We start from the raw sequence: 18,936 nt of genomic DNA on the forward strand, positions 1-18,936 counted from the left end.
TGTGAGATCTGTATCTAGGTTCATTTCTTTACATATGGATTTCCAATTGCTCCAGCATGATTTGTTCAAAAACTTTCCTATTCCACTGAATTGAATTTTTGTCTGTCAAAAATTAGTTGATTACATTTGTGTAGGTCTACTTTTCTTGGGATGGGGTGTCTGTTCTCTTCCATTGATCTATTTATCTTTTCCTTCCCCAGTACCATACTGTAAGAATTCTTCAAATTGGGTAGATTTCTTTAGAATTTTATTTGATATTTAATAAGAGTGGCTATTAATTTTGTCATGTACATCACCTAACCCATACTAAATACTCAATAAATAGAAATGATTTTTATAGTTTAATAATGATAAAGTATGCATCTTCCAGCCTTATCCAAAAATTTGTTTTAAAGTCAGAGTTTGTAAATGGTGGAGTTAGGGATTTGAATCCAGATATATATGAACTCTAGAATTCTTGCTCTTATTCACTACATTCTCCTAACAAAGGTTAGGGAAAATATCAGGAAAACAATCCCGCCCCCAAACACCATCTCCAGGACTGATATACATTTTCAATAATACTCCTGGATCTTTATGGCTACATGAGTTTCCCATTTTCTAGGATGACTCAAAATTCTTCTGTGTAAATTCTGTGGTTTAAGAGTCAAAAACTATTGCTGTCCTTGGCTTCTAAAAAAATTACACCCTGACCTAAAATCAATTTATAATACTCTTGGGAAAATATGTTAATCATGAGTGACCAGCAGGATGACTAAGATACTAAAGTGTCTCTTATTGTAGAATGTGACCAAAAAGAACTATTAGGCATGCAGATTCAGACCTACATGTGCCTTTGACATATATCTGTCCCTTGGCTTTTTTGCACACAGGGTTTTCATGCTATTTCAAGAATACCTAACTCTCTCAAAAACAGTTTCCCAACTGCTGAAGATCATGTTATATTCTGGATTTTTTCCAGCCACAGCAAAACTTATCATATCAGAACATACCCACATCAATCAAAATGTTCCCTGTATTTATTAAACAGCTCTAATGGGTTTACAAAAAAGACAGACTATGGGTCTTCACACTTTAGGGTAAAAATCAGGTACATCTTAACTATGGAATTCTGGAGAAAATGTCCTCACCCAGAGGGATGATTTTAATGACCACAAGTTTAGAACTGAGAGCAGCCCTCTAACACAGAGAAGGTACTTCTTAAGTAGGTAGCATCACTATTACACATATGTAAGAATACCCTTGTATTTTTCCCATCTGATTTTTCTCAAAGTGTTCCACATTTTTTAAAAAAATTGTGTTTCTTACCCTGCATCTGAGCCATTTCCACAGAGTAGAGGGTCCTTTTGTCCATCCAAAACATAAAAGTGACCTATTAATATAAAGAATAAACTATTTCATTTCATATCTGTCCTACTGACATTAGGAATAAATGAGAGTTTGACTATCTCAGTTATTTCCAAAGTGGATGACAAAATGAAGTATATTAACAAAGATGGTTTCAAGCCCACAGTCTTAGCTATTTATAGTTGAAAATTCATTCAGCAACACTAAGGTTAACAATGTAGCAATATTTCTTACTGTCATCTTCAATATAATCCTTCCAGTTAAATGTACTCATTGTTATATTAACAAATATCCCATTGGAATCCATTGTGCCATTAAAGTAGGATGTGGTGTTGGTTTCAAAACCAGAATCGCTTGGGGGCCATTGCAAACATTTATTCCTCAGGTTGCCCATGAACAGCTGCAGACCAATTAGAGCAAACACGCTCAGACAGAACACAGTCAAGATCATGACGTCAGAAAGCTTCTTCACGGACTGGATTAGGGCCCCTACAATGGTCTTTAAACCTGAGGAGAGACAAAGTAGGTCATCCAAAGAAGAGTGTCATAATCTGCAATGTCTTTTTAGTCACACACGTTATCTTTTCCTGTAAATGGTTGCTTGGCTATTTAGACACGAAAGCTTTATGGATAGCCAGATGGTTTAGGAGATGGATGAAAAGCAGATTTTATTTATGAATAGTATGCTTTCTGGAGATTTAAAATGGAAGTGTAAATATCTAGGCGGGAAGCTTTTTTGTGTGTGGTTTAATGTGTTGTCATGAACATCTAAAGAACTTGCAGTTATTTTTCATTTCAGATTGTGTTTCTTGAGGCATCTCCCTCCAACCCATTCTTTACACCAGCCTCCAGTAGCAATAATTCAGAGGAGAAAAGAATTTTAAAGTATTAAATATCCTAAGCCATGCTGTTCAAGAATAATCTTTTCTCCTTTATAAAAGGAGATCTATTTTCAGAATAGATCTGCAGTGAATGGTAAAACCCAACTAAGTTAGTAAAGGCCTGGTAGCAAAGCTTTTTCCATATCGTAGAAGAGAAAACTTGACATCATAAATGCAAAAAGAGAAAGCATGAGAGAGAGAGTGCACATATGTGCACAAAACTAGTATTTTTATAGACAACTCATGCAATTCTCTGTTAAACTCAAAGGCTGACTTTACAAATAAGTGTGTAATTTCTAAAATTTTAGAAACTGAACAGCTTTGAAACATCATTTGGCATTCTTGAAGTTGACAAACAAGAATAACAAACAAGTCTAATGATCTAAGTGTGATTTCAACCTAAATATTATTACAGTGTATTTAAAGTCAGCCCCAGTGTTTAACCTAGCTCTCACCTGGAATGACTGAAATTGTTTTCAGTGCTCGGAGAACTCTGAATGTTCTCAGTGCTGAGACATTGCCCAGGTCCACAAACTCTGTCACGTATCTGTAATAGGGAGTTCACACACAACACAATAATACACAAGAAAAGTTGGAGATACAAGGAGCCTATCTTCTTATACCAGTTTCTTACCTGGAATTACAGAAATAGTTTTCAGAGCTCTCAAGACTCTGAAAGTTCGAAGGGCTGAAACATTGCCTAGGCTTACAAATTCTGTTACATACCTGTAGAATTAAATCAGAGTTACTGATAGTTTTTGCAAAGTTTATACTAAGTAAAGAATGAAATTTGGGCTTGGTGTATAGAGCCCCTTGAGTTTAACAAACGGACTTGCTACAGACCTCAGGGTGCATATGCTGAAAGCTGCTTTTAAGGAATAAAATTTTGTTGCCTTATTTCAATGAAATTTTCACTAATATGAACAAGTTTGTAAGAAATCAAAATATAGTTGAGGTATCATGCTCAATGAATACTTCATCTTGATGAAATGGAAGACTATATGGCATGACAGTAATTGTTTATTGCTCCTTTACCAGATAGATTTACCTTACTGTATGTATTGTAATGTGTATTATCAAAATATATGAGGTATATAGTTAATTTGGCTAATAAGCAAACTCTGCATTTAAAATATGTCACAACCACTTGGTTTGTGCTACAACCATTTTCATTCCTTTGAGCTTAACAACTTTTCAAAAATACTCACGCCATCACAATGACACTGAAATCCAGCCAGTTCCATGGATCACGAAGGAATGTAAAATCTTCTAAGCAAAACCCTCTTGCCAAGATTTTTATAAGTGACTCAAAGGTGTAGATTCCAGTGAATGTGTACCTAGGAAGAGCATCCAAATAAAAATTAACAGTTTCATTTGAGCTGTTAATACACATGGTTTCACATATGGCAAATGTATCCTCTTGTGTTTTATTTTATTTGCTAAAATCTTATTTCCTATTTCCATTTACAGAGACTTGACTAGTTTAATTAATTTTGTAAGCCTGAGTAAAGGGTTAAAGTGTTATCTTCCCCAAAGGTAAAGGGTTATCTTCCCCAAAGAATCTTGTCTTGTTTAACTATTTAGACTTTAGAATAATTTCATATGTTTTATGGATAATCATCAAGCTTGGCCCTCTAGAGCAACACTGTTTGATTAAGATATAATACCAGCTAAATATGTAGTCTTCAAATTTTCAGTAACCAAACAAAAAAGTAAGGAAAAACAGTTGAATTTAATTTTCATATTATATTTTATTTAAACCAACGTAGCTAAAATATTATTTCAACAACTAAGACTAACCAAATTTCAGGTTTCACATGTGGCTAGAGTCTCCCTCATTAGACAATACAGCTCTTTAGGTAAAAGTTTCTTGGATTTATTTATTTATAATAAAATACTCCATTCAAATTTATTAATGATTAGAATTATTTTTAGGCATATTTCACATATCTAACCTAGAAAATATGCTTCCCCTTTTTTATCTTTAAGAGTCAGGCATACAGTTTTAAACTGCTTCTCTCATATATATCTATACAAGGAAAATTATAATTTATTAGTATTTTATATATGTGCATTTACAAATTACCAAAGCTCAGAGCAAAAGCAACTTTCTGATTCTTACCTGCATCAGCTACCATTTCTATACAATTGAGCCAAATCATTTAAACATGCTCACATTCAAATTTCAGCCTCCAAAATGGTGAAAAGCTTTTCCATTTACTGTTTGATATATAGTGCATTTTTAGCCCTCTCTCCTTCGAGTGTTGATAATATTCTCTATTTCTTCCAAAAACAGTTGAGAAAGAGTACTTGTTTTTCAACATTGTGTTCTTTTAAAAAGTGCTATTTAAGATTATTCTTCAGATTATTTCACCCCAGCCACAAAGATTTGATTTACTCTTATTAAAATTAATTGTATTTCCCACCTACTAGTATTTTATATGTGAATAAAGTTAGGAGAGTTATTTCTGCATTGTTTTCTGCAGAAATTTCTCTCAAATGAGGGTACAAAGAAATAAGAGGAAAATCTATGTAGAAATCTTCACAGCAAGTTTTCCTAAGAACACCCCTCCTCCTTTTTAAAATAAGTCAGTTGATCTTTTGAGAAATAAATTTAATTTCTATTTTTACTTATTATGAAGTAGCTGACCTCTTTAGAAAAAGATATAATTTACAATGCCAAGCTTATATTTACTTGTGTTTTAGTTTGGACCTTTGCACCTTACACATAATCACCATGACATTGCCTTTCGGAGAGAGCTATCTTGTGAAAAGCCATAAGAGACAGCTCAATATATGTTTTATTTATCACATTAATGGTTAATGCCCTATGGTCTATGCTTAGGCAATTCTACGTTATCTAATATTAAAGTCCCTACCCTTATCCCTGTTTTTGTTGATACCTATCCAAGGAAGAGTGTCCTGGAGCTTAACATGTGAGACAGAGCTTTGCTCAGAACAGGTATTCAGAAGTGCCTATTAGCAAACTAGATAGAACAAGTAAGTGAGAATTGAGGGGACCTTGATCTTTCTTACCTCTGCCTCACTAGGCTTCTGATCATACTGTTGATTCTGTCCATGTCACCCAGTTTTTTTTTTCCTGTAATTATGATGTCTGTAGATCTGTGCCTGCCTTTCATAACATGACCCTCACTATACCATATGGTCCTCAGCCTATTCTGTGTACCAAACTGTTTATGCTATCAGTGACCTGTTTTCATGTCATAACTGGTTTCTTTCTTCTTTGCACTCTTGTTTATTTTGTTTGGCTTACAGGCTATAACTACTAATTTTGGTTGTTTTCCTGCTACTTTGCTGTCAAGTGATAAATGATCCTGATAATTATACAAAGTTTTCCCATCAAATGAAGTCAAAACCTTTTGTATGCACAAGACCATTTTCATAATGGATATAGTTATCTCTAAAAATGACCTTAAAAAGAGAAACCTGCTGAAGGACATGATTGACTCAGTCGATTAAGCACCTAACTCTTGATTTCTGCTCATGAGACCATGAGATTAAGCTCTGGGCTCTGTGCTGGATGTGGAGCCTGCTTAAGATTCTCTCCCCTTCCCTTAACCCCTCCCTTTTGCTGCCCCCAAGAAAGGAAAGAGAGAGATGAGCATATTCAAGTAATAATATTCAAATGTCCTCTTTACCTATCTTTTAATAATGTTATACAAATAAATGTGACTGGTACTGTTTAAATGTTTCAGTAATTTCTTCTAGGAAGAGTACATACAGATTGGTTTTATATAGGTATGTCCATTTGTTAATCCACAAATTATAAATGATAACAAAGAATTCTGTTAAATTGCTTACCTCAGCACAAGAACTGGATTCTCTACTAAAATTATTTCTAAGGAACATTTCCAAGCTACTATTAAAAAAAATTTTTAATGTGTTAAACTGACAAATGATGGCTTAGATTAGTGCATTAAATCCCCAATAGAAGTATATAAAAGTGGCAATATTTGTTGTAATAACTTATTTCTTATTAGATATTACTTTTAAAAAATATAACAATAAAAAGAACATATTAAAAACCTTTTTCACCAAATGTTATCATTGTATTATACAATACATAAATAATCTACATAAGAATCTACATAACCTAAACACCTTCTGTTTCACTAAATAATATGTTTCTCTGTCATGAATAATCTCACATGTAAAAGAAAACTTAGGAAATAATGCTGTTATAATGCAGAAATTATGTTAGTTAATGCAAAAATTTTCTCAGCACATTGATGTTTTGAACCAATTAGTGGCATTTTTATCCTTACATTTAAATAAAACATCTTTAGCATTAAAGGGAGACCTAAGTACTAATGCAGAAAGTTGACATATAAGAGCCTTCTTTAGTGGAAGCAGGGGCTAGTTTAATGCCCAAGAAATATTGTGCCTAGAACTTTTCCTTTGTATTAAAATAATACATCAAATATTTTAGTTTGATGACATGATAGAAATGTCCCCAGATCTTCATCTTAAGGCAGAAAGGCCACAACCTGGTTGTGAGTCTGCAAAGGAGTTTCTGGCTGTGATTTTAAGTACAAATGTCTATAGAGCTTTAACTTGGTGGTATTTTTATTGGGATTGTTATGGTTTTTGATTAGCGTTTTAATTACAAAGTTTCCTAAGTTTTGAGTGATCTGCTCTTAATCATGTTTTCCCCTTAAGCCCTATTATTTTTTTATTCTTTTTTTTAAAATTTTTTATTTTTTATAAACATATATTTTTATCCCCAGGGGTACAGGTCTGTGAATCACCAGGTTTACACACTTCACAGCACTCACCAAAGCACATACCCTCCCCAATGTCCATAATCCCACCTGCTTCTCCCAACCTCCCTCCCCCCAGCAACCCTCAGTTTGTTTTGTTAGCCCTATTATTTTTTGAGCTATGATTTTGTAGAGATGTTTTATTTCTTTTATGGAACACATCTATGGTGTTTTAGCACACATGCTGTGTCTGAATAAACTACATATCTAAGTATAACTAAATATCTAAGTTACTTAAACACCTAAATGTATTTTCCCAACTATAATGATATAATATATAACCAAAATACCTACTATAATAAATTATGCTAAACACCTAAATCTGTTTTATGAGAATATAACAATAATAGTAATATACCAGAATAAAATAATTTTATTCATCATATTACTCAAATGGCATTGTTGTTGTCTCTTTTAAATATTTATTTATTTGAGAGAGAGAGAATCCACAAGCAGACTTCCTGCTGAGTGCAGAGCTTGATGTGGGGCTCTGCATAGGCTCCTTGAGATCATGACTTGGGCTGAAATCAAGAGCTGGATGCTTAACCCACTAAGCCACTCAGGTGCCCCAAATGGTCATTTAAAAAAAAAAAAAATCTAAAATGCATACCTATTATTGAATTTTAACTTTTATGCTAAATGATTGGTTTAGTTTACCAGCTAGTGTATTTACTTTTTACAACCTTTCTAAAACAGATACTATCATGCATTTTTTGGAAAGAATACTTACCTCATAGAAGAGAAGCTCCCCCAAAGAACTTCCCTTATGTTCTTTCATGTTATGGAAATAACTGTTTCTTAGAAATTTTTAGCCTGACTCCAGAAACGTGTAAAACTTAAGTCAGACCATAACCATAAGACAAATGCTAGGTAATTTGAATGTGCATTTCTCATTCGAAGAAGTCATTCCCACTTACTCTACATTCTTCGTCCAGTCTGGAGGGTTACTCAAGGTCATAAATACACAGTTGGTCAAAATGGTGCACATGATAAGCATGCTGAATAAAGTGGATCATAGTTAAGGAATAAATGCTAGTATATTATCAAGACCATTTACAAACAACCCAATACAAAAAAAAATTGTCAAAGTTACCTGTGAAATATGTCTTACTTGTTTTAAAACAATGGCAAAAGTAATAAGAAACTTCAAAGCCTGTCATACATCCTTGATCTACTCTTTTTCATTTTACATGAAATGTAAAACTTCACAGAACTGAATTTAATGGAAAGAGATCTCTGTTTTAAGCAATGGGAATTTTGCATTCCAATCAGTTATATGAAATAGCACTGCAAGGAGAAATGACCATTCTTTAGTAAGTTCACAATATAAGTGTAAAATAAAAGTGTAAAAAGTACGTTATTATATCTGAAGTACAACTTCAGATATAATTTAAAGTCACCACTGACTGATAAAACATTAATGAATGCAATATAAAAACCTGAGAAAGAATACCCCAGTATATTCAAGGATTACATTGAGAATTATACTGTAATCAGGTACTTTTAATAATCTTATTGTGATGTGACTCATTCTTTCAGTGTTTTTATCAAGAGTAAAGGAAGCGAGAATTTTTTTGCTGATAAGTTAATATTGTTTTCTAACTTTTTATTTTCACTTTAGACTGTGGGAGAACTTAATAGACCATCTAGATATTCTTCTGTATCTAGTCCACACCGTTCCTAAATAGATGAGTGCTGTTTTGAAAACTTCCTGAGAATTAGCTGTAATTAATTTCTATTAGGATCTCACTCAGACCTCACTCTAAGGAAGATTATGGTTATTTGGGGGGGGGTAAATCTTTAATTTAAAAATATAAGTGCTTGCTAATAATCAAACCATAGAATGAAAAGAATTCAAATGAAAAAGTTTGGTCCTATTTTCCTTATCTCTAGGTTAACCAGTCTTTTGTCTCTCTTTTAGTTAGTTTTTTTTTTTTTTTAAATAAGGCTATTTTAAATCTATCTGTATAAAACTCCCATTCTTGATTAAATACCTAAATGTGAGACAGGAAACCATTAAAATCTAGAGGAGAACACAGGCAGTAGTCTCCTTGACACCAGCCATAGCAACTTCTTACTAGATATGTCTCCTGAAGCAAGGGAAACAAAAGCAATAATAAACTATTGGGACTTCATCAAAATAAAAAGCTTCTGCACAGCAAAGGAAATAGTCAACAAAACTAAAAGGCAGCCTACAGAATGGGAGATTATTCGCAAATGACATATCTGATAAAGAATTAGTATCTAAAATATATAAAGAACTTATAAAATTCAACACCCAAAAAGCAAATAATGTAATTTAAAAATGGGCAGAAAATATGAATAGACTTTTTCCAAAGAAGACATACAGGCAGCCAACAGACACATGAAAAGATGTTTGACATCACTCATCATCAAGGGAGTACAAATCAAAACTATAATGAGATATCACCTCACACCTGTCAGAATGGCTAATATTAACAACACAGGAAACAACAGTTGTTGGTGAGGATGTAGGAAAAGGGGACCCTCTTATACTCTTGATGAGAATGCAAACTGGTGCAGCCACTCTGGAAAATAGTATGGAGGTTCCTCAGAAAGTTACAAATAGAACTACCCTATGACCCAGTAATTGCACTACTGGGTATTTACCCAAAGGATTAAAAAAAAAAATACTGATTCAAAGGGGCACACACACCCTGATGTTTATAGCAGCATTCTCAACAATAACCAAATTATGGAAATAGCCTAAATGTCTATCAGCTGATGAGTGGATAAAGAAGATGTGGTTTGTATACACACACACACACACACACAATGGAATATTAGCCATCAAAAAGAAAAAAATCTTGCCATTTGCAATGATGTGGATGGAACTAGAGTGTATTGTGCTAACCGAAATAAGTCAGTCAGAGAAAGGCAAATACCATATGATTCCACTCATATGTGGAACTTAAGAAACAAAAGAGATGAGCATAGGGGAGGGGGGGAAAAGAGGGAAAAAAACCATAAGAGACTCTTAACTATAGGATTGATGGAGGGGAGGTGTGTGGGGAATGGGCTAAATGGATGATGGGTTTTAAGGAGGGCGTTTGTGTTGAGCATTGGAGCTTCGTGTAAGGGATGAATCACTAAATTCCCCTGAAACCAGTATTACACTATATGTTAATTAACTAGAATTTAAATAAAAATTTGAAAAAGAAAAATATGATAACATCTCACAAGAAACAAATGATGTTGGCAAGGATGTAGAGAAAGAGGAACGCTTTTACACTGTTGGTAGGAATGCAAACATACAGCTGCTCTGAAAGACAATAGGAGGATCCTCAAAAAGTTAAAAATAGAACTACCCTACAATCCAGCAATTGTACTACTAGGCACTTGTCCAAAGAATACAAAAATACTAATTCAAAGAGATGCATGCACCCCAGTGTTTATAACAGCATTATCTACAATAGTCAAATTATGGAAAAAGCCCAAATGTCCATCAATCGAGGAGTGAATAAAGATGTGGTGTGTGTACACACACACACACGCACGCACGCACGCGAATATTACTCAGCCATAAAAAAGACTGAAATCTTGCTATTTGCAACGGCATGGATGGAGCTAGAGGATATAATGCTAATTGAATCAAGTCAATCAGAGAAGAACAAATACCATATGATTTCACTCATATGTGGAATTTAAGAAACAAAACCAATAATCATAGGAGGAAAAAGAAGCAAACCAAGAAATAGACTCTTATCTACAGAGAACAAACTGATGGTTACCAGAGGGGAGGTGAGTGGGGAGTGGGTTAAATAGATGATGGGGATTAAGGAGTGCACTAGTGATGAGCACTGGGTATTGTATGGAAGAGTTGAATCACTAAATGGTACACTTGATACTAATATTACACTGTATGTTAAACTAACAGGAATTTAAATAAAAACTTTAAAAAAGTAAAAAATGTCCATTCTTAAACACAGCCTCTGAATACCTTTCTATTTTATCATTACCTATTGGAGAATTTGTTGAAATCCACACCTATTCTGTCCTTGTTTGATGGGTTTTGACTATCATTGTAAGTAGTCTTAAGTTCATTGATTTTTAAATATATATTAGATATTTAGGCACATATATAGTTTAATAAATATTTAGTAAAGGAAGGATGGACAGATCCAGGTGCTGAAGATACAGAACCAATTAAGGCATAAAAGTAAGAATATTTGGTACTATGGATAATAATACTAACCACAATAGACTATGTTTCTTTAGCAATAATTATGTGTGGTCTGGAGGATAATAAAAGTGTGAAGTAGATTTGCTGTTTTTCCTTCTACACAGTATGTTTCATTTACACATTCACTAACATAGTTCATTTTTACTTCTAGGATCATAATAGTCATTCTATACTAATCTTTTAATAAGTGGCAGAAAAATTAGTGAGAACAGATTAAATAACAATGTCACAATTAATATTAAAGAAATCATATATAATATATAACACAATATATGTAAAATATAAATATAAAAATATGTATAAAAGAATGACATTTTCTATAAAATCAAGTACCAGCATTCAGTCACATGAAAAGGATATGAATGTACCAAAATCTTAATAGCAATTTTCCTAACAGGGTTTAGCGGAGTTAAAATATACAAGGCAGAGGTGGCACTGAATCGGAAAATTGCCTTCCCTTTATTCAATACTATAAAAGTCTGAAAAAGAAAATATGAAAAAAAATTACTAGATTAGACATGTGGCTTACTTGAAGAGCTTAAGCAGATGAAGAACTTTTTACCTGATTTGTTTGTTCAATCTTGTTTGTTTAAACAAATTGGTTTATTGTAACTATAAACATGTTAGATGTTTCTCGCCTGACTTAACATAGTAAACATATGATTTACTATTACCTAATTTGTCTCTAGAGTTCCAACTTTCTGATACAAACTGATGATCCTACACAAAAATTTTTTTATCAAATTGTAACTTTACAGACTCCAATTTTATTTAAAGCTTACCATCTGTCTCCAGTTTTGGTGACTTTTTCAGATTATTCTGTACATATTGCTACAAAAATAATCTTTTTTATTTTAATTATTTCAAATCTTTGAACTCTAAAGTTTATGAATCCTCTCTATTTTACCTATGGTAGTTGTCCTACTTTAAAATGTTCAAACAAGCTGAATAACCTGGTTTTGCTGATTCTGTAGATCTGCTGGTAATACTAAGAAGGGAAAGCTGCATTGAGAATTAGCCTTCACATCATTTCAAAGGGCATTCTGTAGCTAAAGTTCTATGACCTGAAACCTGTAACCATCAATTTAGCATTTAAGCCATGTTACTCAGTGATTCCCACCACATCTCTCCAGGATCAACTTTTAGTTTTTCCCACTAAGCCGTCTCTGCTCCAACAAATTGACTGTCCACCTGTCAATTTAAATCACAACCTGTCAGCTTTGCCCTCTGATTCTGAAAATGTATCCTAAAATCCTAGAGGATGGAGGTACCTGAAAGGTCATCTAATATAAACTCCCCCCTTTTCAGGTTCATAACAGGCCTGACAATGAGGTCCTACCAACTATTTAATCAAAGTTCTTAGTCCTCTCTCTATATTTGATTCTCTTGAGGTGATTTTAAATTTGCCAATATTTGGGTCCCATACAAAACCAATTGAGTCAATTTCTGGAGGATGGGCATAGACATGGGTATTATTTTTAAAATTTCCTCTGGTAATTTTCCAAACCTGCAGCCAGGTTTGGAAAGACCTACTTTCAAAAATGTCCTCAGTTATCAAAATCACCTCCTCCATCATGTCTTTCCAGATAAATCACTGCCTTCTGATCACTTCTAATTGTTTCCCTTTACCAGTAAGTCTTAGTATATAAATTTGCACACGTTGGCATGTTGCTTTTAATTACAGTCAAGTAGCAATTTACATGTAGGGTTCATTCCACTGAGGACTGGGTTAGAAGTTGTTAGAACCTATTGAGCATAAAAGCCTTAATCTACTTTTTCTCCATTTTTTCCCCACAGTACTTAATAGTGTGGTTTGTAAATAAACACTTATTTTAATTAAGTGCAGGCTTACCTTTAAGATGCCATTTACCTTTAAGACATCAGTACATCCATTTGCTTAATAATATGTTTTTACTCTTAAGCTAAGGTTTGTATCCCATACAATCATGTTCACTGACAGCATGGCAGTGTTTGAATAGGTAGACAGAAATACTTATATTTTGAGCATAAAGGACAGAGAAAAACAATTTCTTCATACATTGCCCTTTTGTATTCAAGACCATGGAGCCAAACATTACCTAACCAATCGTTTTCCATGAATAGCAATCTATACATTTGAACAATTCTATGAGGAGGGCAAGTAAACTTTTTTTACTAGCATTGAGATCACCCATAAGGGATTTTGGATATTGGGAATACTGCCCTCAAAGCACAAATGCATTAAAGGACTTTCTTGAATTCACAGGATTAGATCATTTAATATTACAAACAATCTAGATACATTTAGGCATTCAATGATATAAACTTCACAATAATTAAAAGTGCATTTACTCATTCTTTTGTGAGGCAGTTTCCCTGAAAAAGCAGTTACCACTTGTAACGTTAGGAGAGGAATTTATTTTGAAAAATCTCCAAAAACAGAGTGACAGGAGTGAAATGTCCCTTTAAACACGAAATCCTCTGCTCTCTCGAAAGATTAGCCTTAGCCTTCATGGAACTAATGGGATTAAAAATGACATGTCAAGGGCATCTTCATTGAATTTGCAGGTTCGGGAACAGAGCAGGCCTTAAAAACACAATTTAAAGTTTATTTTGAACACCACCTAACACAAAACCTTGAGTTCTGAGAAATGAAGAATAAAATACTAATATCCTGTATAGTGAAATAATTACAAGGAAGACACTTGAAATTTGGGACTTTGAGGTTATTGAGAGATGTGCATAAACTGAAAATTACTGGAGAGAGTGACAGATAATTGGAGGAGGGATAAATAGTGTCAAGTCCAAAATCTGGTCTTCAAGTGATGATAAATAATGATGTGACTTGAAAAAATTATTACATATTAGTACTAAGGTGATGAATGTTATAGTGTAAGTATGACAAACTAGTTGTTGTTCACTCTGGAATGCTGCTTGCTTTTTCCCAGATGAATATACATCTGACAGATTCACTAAAATGTTTACTACTTGAGGCAAGAGTAAGCTTTATATCTCTGAATAGGACATTATGAAATAGAGAGTTCAAAAAAGCATACAACCAATTTTTTAACGTTTTCTTTCATTTTATTAAAAAATGCCATATATAGTTTTGCTTAGTGCTTAAGAGTTCTGACTGCCTGGCTTCAATCCCTGAATTCACCACTTATGGAGTGTGACTTGGGCAAGTTACTTAACCACTCTGGGCTTGACCTCCCGTGTGTAAAATGAGGCTAATATAGTACTGCTTGACTGGTTCTTGGAATATTAAATGAACTATGACACTTAACGTGATGAAACAGTGCCCAACAAAGTAGAAGCACAACAAACGTTAGCTTCTTATGATTATCAGCGTCACTATTCTTCAGTTGTTACCTGGTCAATTTAAACACCATTGAAATGCATTGTGAGGTGGCTCATCTGATTATCTGATTAAATTAGGTATGTAAAATATATCATAATTAATGGCAGCAAATTGTTATATAACGCTTTACAGTTTTGAAGTGCCTTTTACCTGCGTTATTCAAATAATTAACACAAACTTCATATCATGCTTTTAATTCCAGAACTTCTCCGTTAGCTTCTTATGTTAGCTCCTTCAATCCTAACAATCACAAACTACCTTTTTCTTCAATAGTAACTCAGTCTTCTTTTTTATAGATTCTTCATAAAGAAAGGCAGTGCGCCAACAGTAAAAAGTGAATAGTCTAGATGTCTCGCAAGATGGACCATGGCCACTAGGAATAAATCAAGGTCCAAGTCTGGTTCTCAGACAGGAAGGCCATAAAAACTGACTTCGTTAACATACACAGAACAATTCTGTTTCTTAGCAGCGGACTCACAGTAACCAGACCTGAAAGCCTCACATACAAAATCAGAATGCCAATCTATTTATTTACAATGAGATGTATTACTGTCACGTGGACTGAAATAATTGCAGTGGCATAACCAGCATTTTCTTTCCTTTCAAGCAGATCTGTGGGAAGACAAATTATAATAAAAAGGTTCTCTGCAGAGGGTGGAGTCCAAATAAGCCGACTTAATCAAATGCTGCACAATGTTTAATGACACCTCTGTTAGGTAGCCCGATATAGCTCGTCTACAATGAAATAGCCTTGATTTGGGGAGGAAAATGCTTTCAGGGCTACTCTAAAGACCTGTTTCCTTTGGAAAATGCCAGTGTTTGTCTCTGTTATTCTCCCCACCCCTTAATCTTACCAATTTCCTTTCCTAAGGATACTTCCTTTCTTTTAGTAGCTGATACTTCTCCCATCCAAGTACTAACCAGGCCCGACCCTGCTTAGCTTCCGAGATCAGACGAGATCGGGCGCGTTCAGGGTGGTATGGCCGTAGACTAATACTTGTAAGTATGTCAGAGTGAGCATACCCCTGTCTCTTAAAGACATCTTTGCAAATATATACTTTGAATCAGTAATTTTAAGGAGAATTTTATTCTAGTTTCTGGGGGGGAGGTCTCACTGTCATCATCATGTATAACAGTAACTGTAACTAAATTTCAAATTTTCAAATTTTTCCTTATCACTTCTATAGTAGAGTACTGGAACAAATGACTTTCAAAAATGTGTGAATCAGTATTAAATGCCACTTTCATGAAACTAGTTTCAAAGGAAAAAGAAAGGGCCTGTTTAACTATTTAAATTGATTTTATGACTTTTAGAAAGCATTTTAGAGCTTGCTCCTCCAAGTGTGGCCCGTGTATTAGAGCAGAAGGAGTCTCACTCAAGGACTTGTTAGAGATGCAGGATCTCTGGCCCCACAGACCTCTGGAATCTGAATCTGTATCTTAACAAGATCCTTAGATGATGTGTATACACATGTGAGTCTGAGAAGCCCTCCTTGAGGGCTAGTTCCACCTTTGGATGGTTAACTGTCAGGTTCTTTACCCATCACTGGTCTTATAAGATTAAATCACATACCGCTTAGAGAATGCAATTTCCTTAGCTATTCTTTCTAAAAGGACTGGCTCTGATTAATGAAGGCATTCAGTAACTTCTTTAAACCACGAACCATCAATTCATGGTGATATTTATTTATCTCTAGTTTCTATATAGACCTGTTTTTATGCTTATGAATGTGAAATATAAATTGTGTGTTATAAAATGCCAAAATACCCAATTAGATGATGCAGTATCTATCATCCATTAAGAAAAAAATATTTGCTATAAAACTCTGCACAGCTGGTTTAACTTCAAAAACTAGTTAATGCTGACAGAATTATATTATTATTATAGCATTAGGAAGGCATAGTCATAACTTGATTCAAATCATATGTAAATAGAGAAAACTTGAGGGGTTTTTGTGTTTTGTTCTTGACATTTTTTTTGCTGAGTGATGTTTTAACAATAAGTAGGTGTGACTGTGCTTGTCAATGTATTATCTTCTTACAGGAGGATGCTAAGTAAGATTATTACCCTCTAGAACACAAATCTCTTGTGAGCAAACTTCAAGACAATTAAGAACTAAAAAATAAGAAGTACATATGCCCATAACTCTTCTTTTACATGGCTCTTCTGTTGTCTACCATGTGCTGACATATGTCAGTGATAACAGATATTTTGCTTTGTAAGTGTCAATTTTAATTTTGACTATTTCAGTTACTGTGAAATTATAGAAAGTATTCGTTTATCTATCATAGCTCTTCACTGTAGCCAAATCTTGACTTTGGCTACTGTGCTTAAAAGTAAGTGGAAATAAAAAGTACAAAGTCTTTAACAGTAGAAAACTTACGATGCAATATGTATATGAGCCAGAGAAAAGTATATTAACATTAGTGTTTAATTAAAGACTTAAATTTGGAAATATAACTTAACTTTTGAAAGTATAAAATCAACACTCACTTTCTTATTGATATAGTACGGGTCCAGGTCCTCCAAGGGCTCTGACACCATCTCTGGAGGAATGTCTCCGTAAATAAATGGAAGGTTCTTCCCAGCTTCCAAGTCACTATTTGGCTTTGGTTTGTTCTCGTCATCATTGTCTTGTTCTCTCTTGGGCTTTTTGGCTTTCTCTTCTGCAGCACGTTTTTCGATAGCAGCAAGAGATTCTCTAGTAAAAAGGCGGAAGCTTTCAGGCCCCGGGGGTACCAGCAGTGCCTGTGCCATCTTTTCATCCTGCACATTTAATTACGTTTAGCTTCTTGCATAAGAATTGCCTACCAAGGGAAAAAAAATGCACGAGAGATAGGAAAGCAAGTGAGTGAGAGGGATTAAGAAAATCAGCCAAGATGACATTTAATGTTTCTTCTAGTAAATTCTTTGGTAGTATATTAATAAAAGAATATTTATTTTTGGTGGGAAAAAACTTCTCTTCTTCAATGCATAGACTTCTTTTCTTTCTCAGTGCGTAGTATAAACATGTTACAACGTTCCTTTGGGGATTCTTCTGGTGACTTTCTAAAAGTATAAACATCTTAGTGCTGCACAACAAATTTTAACCTGGAAGCATCGTTATCCAGTCTAATGTTCAATAAACTAGTTTTATAAGTCTATCAAAGTCTGGTCTGAGACCTTTGAACCAAAACATATTATAGTATACTTTGGTAAAAAGAGTAATGTCAGTGATGCTTATCAGTGAAATTACTTAAGGACCCATCATTCCCCACCCCCACTCCTTTTATCACATCTTACTAGCTCTCCAAATAAAGAAATACACTGGTATATGCCTGACTCCTAAAATCTCAGAATAAGAAAAGAAGTTTTGCCTAATCCAACTGCTGTTTTGGTTGTCACCATCATCATCACTGACCACTGGTTATCCAAACAAAGCCTGACCGTCAGCAGCGACGGAGAAGTTAAAACTATTTTCTTTTCTTTCTTCTTCTTTTTTTTTTTTTTTCAAAGATTTTATTTATTTGAAAGAGAGAGAGAGAGAGAAAGCATGAACAGGAGGAAGGAGCAAAGGGAGAGGGAGAAGGAGACTCCCTGCTGAGTAGAGAGCCTGACATCAGGCTCCATCCCAGGACCCTGAGATGATGACCTGAGCCAAAGACAGATGCTTAGCTGACTGAGCCACCCAAGTACCCCCAAAATGATTTCCTTTCAGCTTCTCACCTTGGATCCTTCTGAAGCATCTTCTGAGGCAATGCAGAATGTATTTCCTTTTCCAGTCTGCTGTTACTCAACTACTCCAAGGCACTTTTCATATTCTTTTTGAATCTTCCATTTGGTGTAGTGGTTGGAAGCCTGGACTATGGAGCTAGACTGCCTCCGTTCTTAACCCTGGCTCTGTCATTGATGAGCTGTATGACTTTGCAGAATGTAACCCCTCAGTGCTTCAGTCTCCATTTATAAAATGGGGATGTTATGAGAACTGACCTCCCAGGTTATCATAAGGAATAAATGAATTAATTTACATTAAGTGTCTAGAATAGTTTTGGGATTAGTAAGCACTGTGTTGGTGTCATCTATCACAATCTAATTATATTTTGTTCCTTCAGCTATTTCCTCTGTTGTGATTTCAGGCATTCTCACAATTCAAGCCACTCTCCTTTTTAAGTAAGGCCCTTATTTGGTGGAACCACAGCTGACCAATGAGCTCCTGGAGTGGGCTAGGAAGTACAGAGTACAGGGTCATATTCACCCATGCCAAGCAACTGTCTGGGATTAGAAAGGAAAGAAGGCTGACACCTGCTTAATTCTCCAGGAAAGGAAAAAAAAAAAAACAAAGTCTGCTAGAAATGTGACAGAACTGTCAAAAATGCCAGAAATCCAAGCTGGATTATTGTATT

At 34.4% G+C, this 18,936-nt stretch overlaps 1 protein-coding gene across 8 annotated transcripts in view; it reads right to left on the reverse strand.

The window, feature by feature from the left end:
* SCN3A (sodium voltage-gated channel alpha subunit 3) overlaps nucleotides 1-18,936 on the reverse strand; it is a 109,615-nt gene that overhangs the window by 63,408 nt on the left and 27,271 nt on the right. For 4 of the 8 annotated variants that reach the window (XM_032355814.1, XM_032355813.1, XM_032355812.1 and 1 more), the window contains exons 3-9: nucleotides 17,048-17,361; nucleotides 11,574-11,692; nucleotides 7,927-8,016; nucleotides 3,437-3,565; nucleotides 2,684-2,775; nucleotides 1,582-1,854; nucleotides 1,309-1,372 (exon numbers count right to left, since the gene is read on the reverse strand). In XM_032355814.1, the coding sequence (XP_032211705.1) occupies nucleotides 1,309-1,372; nucleotides 1,582-1,854; nucleotides 2,684-2,775; nucleotides 3,437-3,565; nucleotides 7,927-8,016; nucleotides 11,574-11,692; nucleotides 17,048-17,311 (1,031 nt within the window). In that variant the 5' untranslated portion in view covers nucleotides 17,312-17,361. Of the gene's footprint in view, nucleotides 1-1,308; nucleotides 1,373-1,581; nucleotides 1,855-2,683; nucleotides 2,776-2,862; nucleotides 2,955-3,436; nucleotides 3,566-7,926; nucleotides 8,017-11,573; nucleotides 11,693-17,047; nucleotides 17,362-18,936 lie in introns of those variants that run through there. The other 4 variants (XM_032355815.1, XM_032355811.1, XM_032355817.1 and 1 more) reach the window with 3 other exon arrangements.

This window comes from Mustela erminea, chromosome 8 (genome assembly GCF_009829155.1).
Source record: "Mustela erminea isolate mMusErm1 chromosome 8, mMusErm1.Pri, whole genome shotgun sequence".
Classification (NCBI taxonomy): domain Eukaryota; kingdom Metazoa; phylum Chordata; class Mammalia; order Carnivora; family Mustelidae; genus Mustela; species Mustela erminea.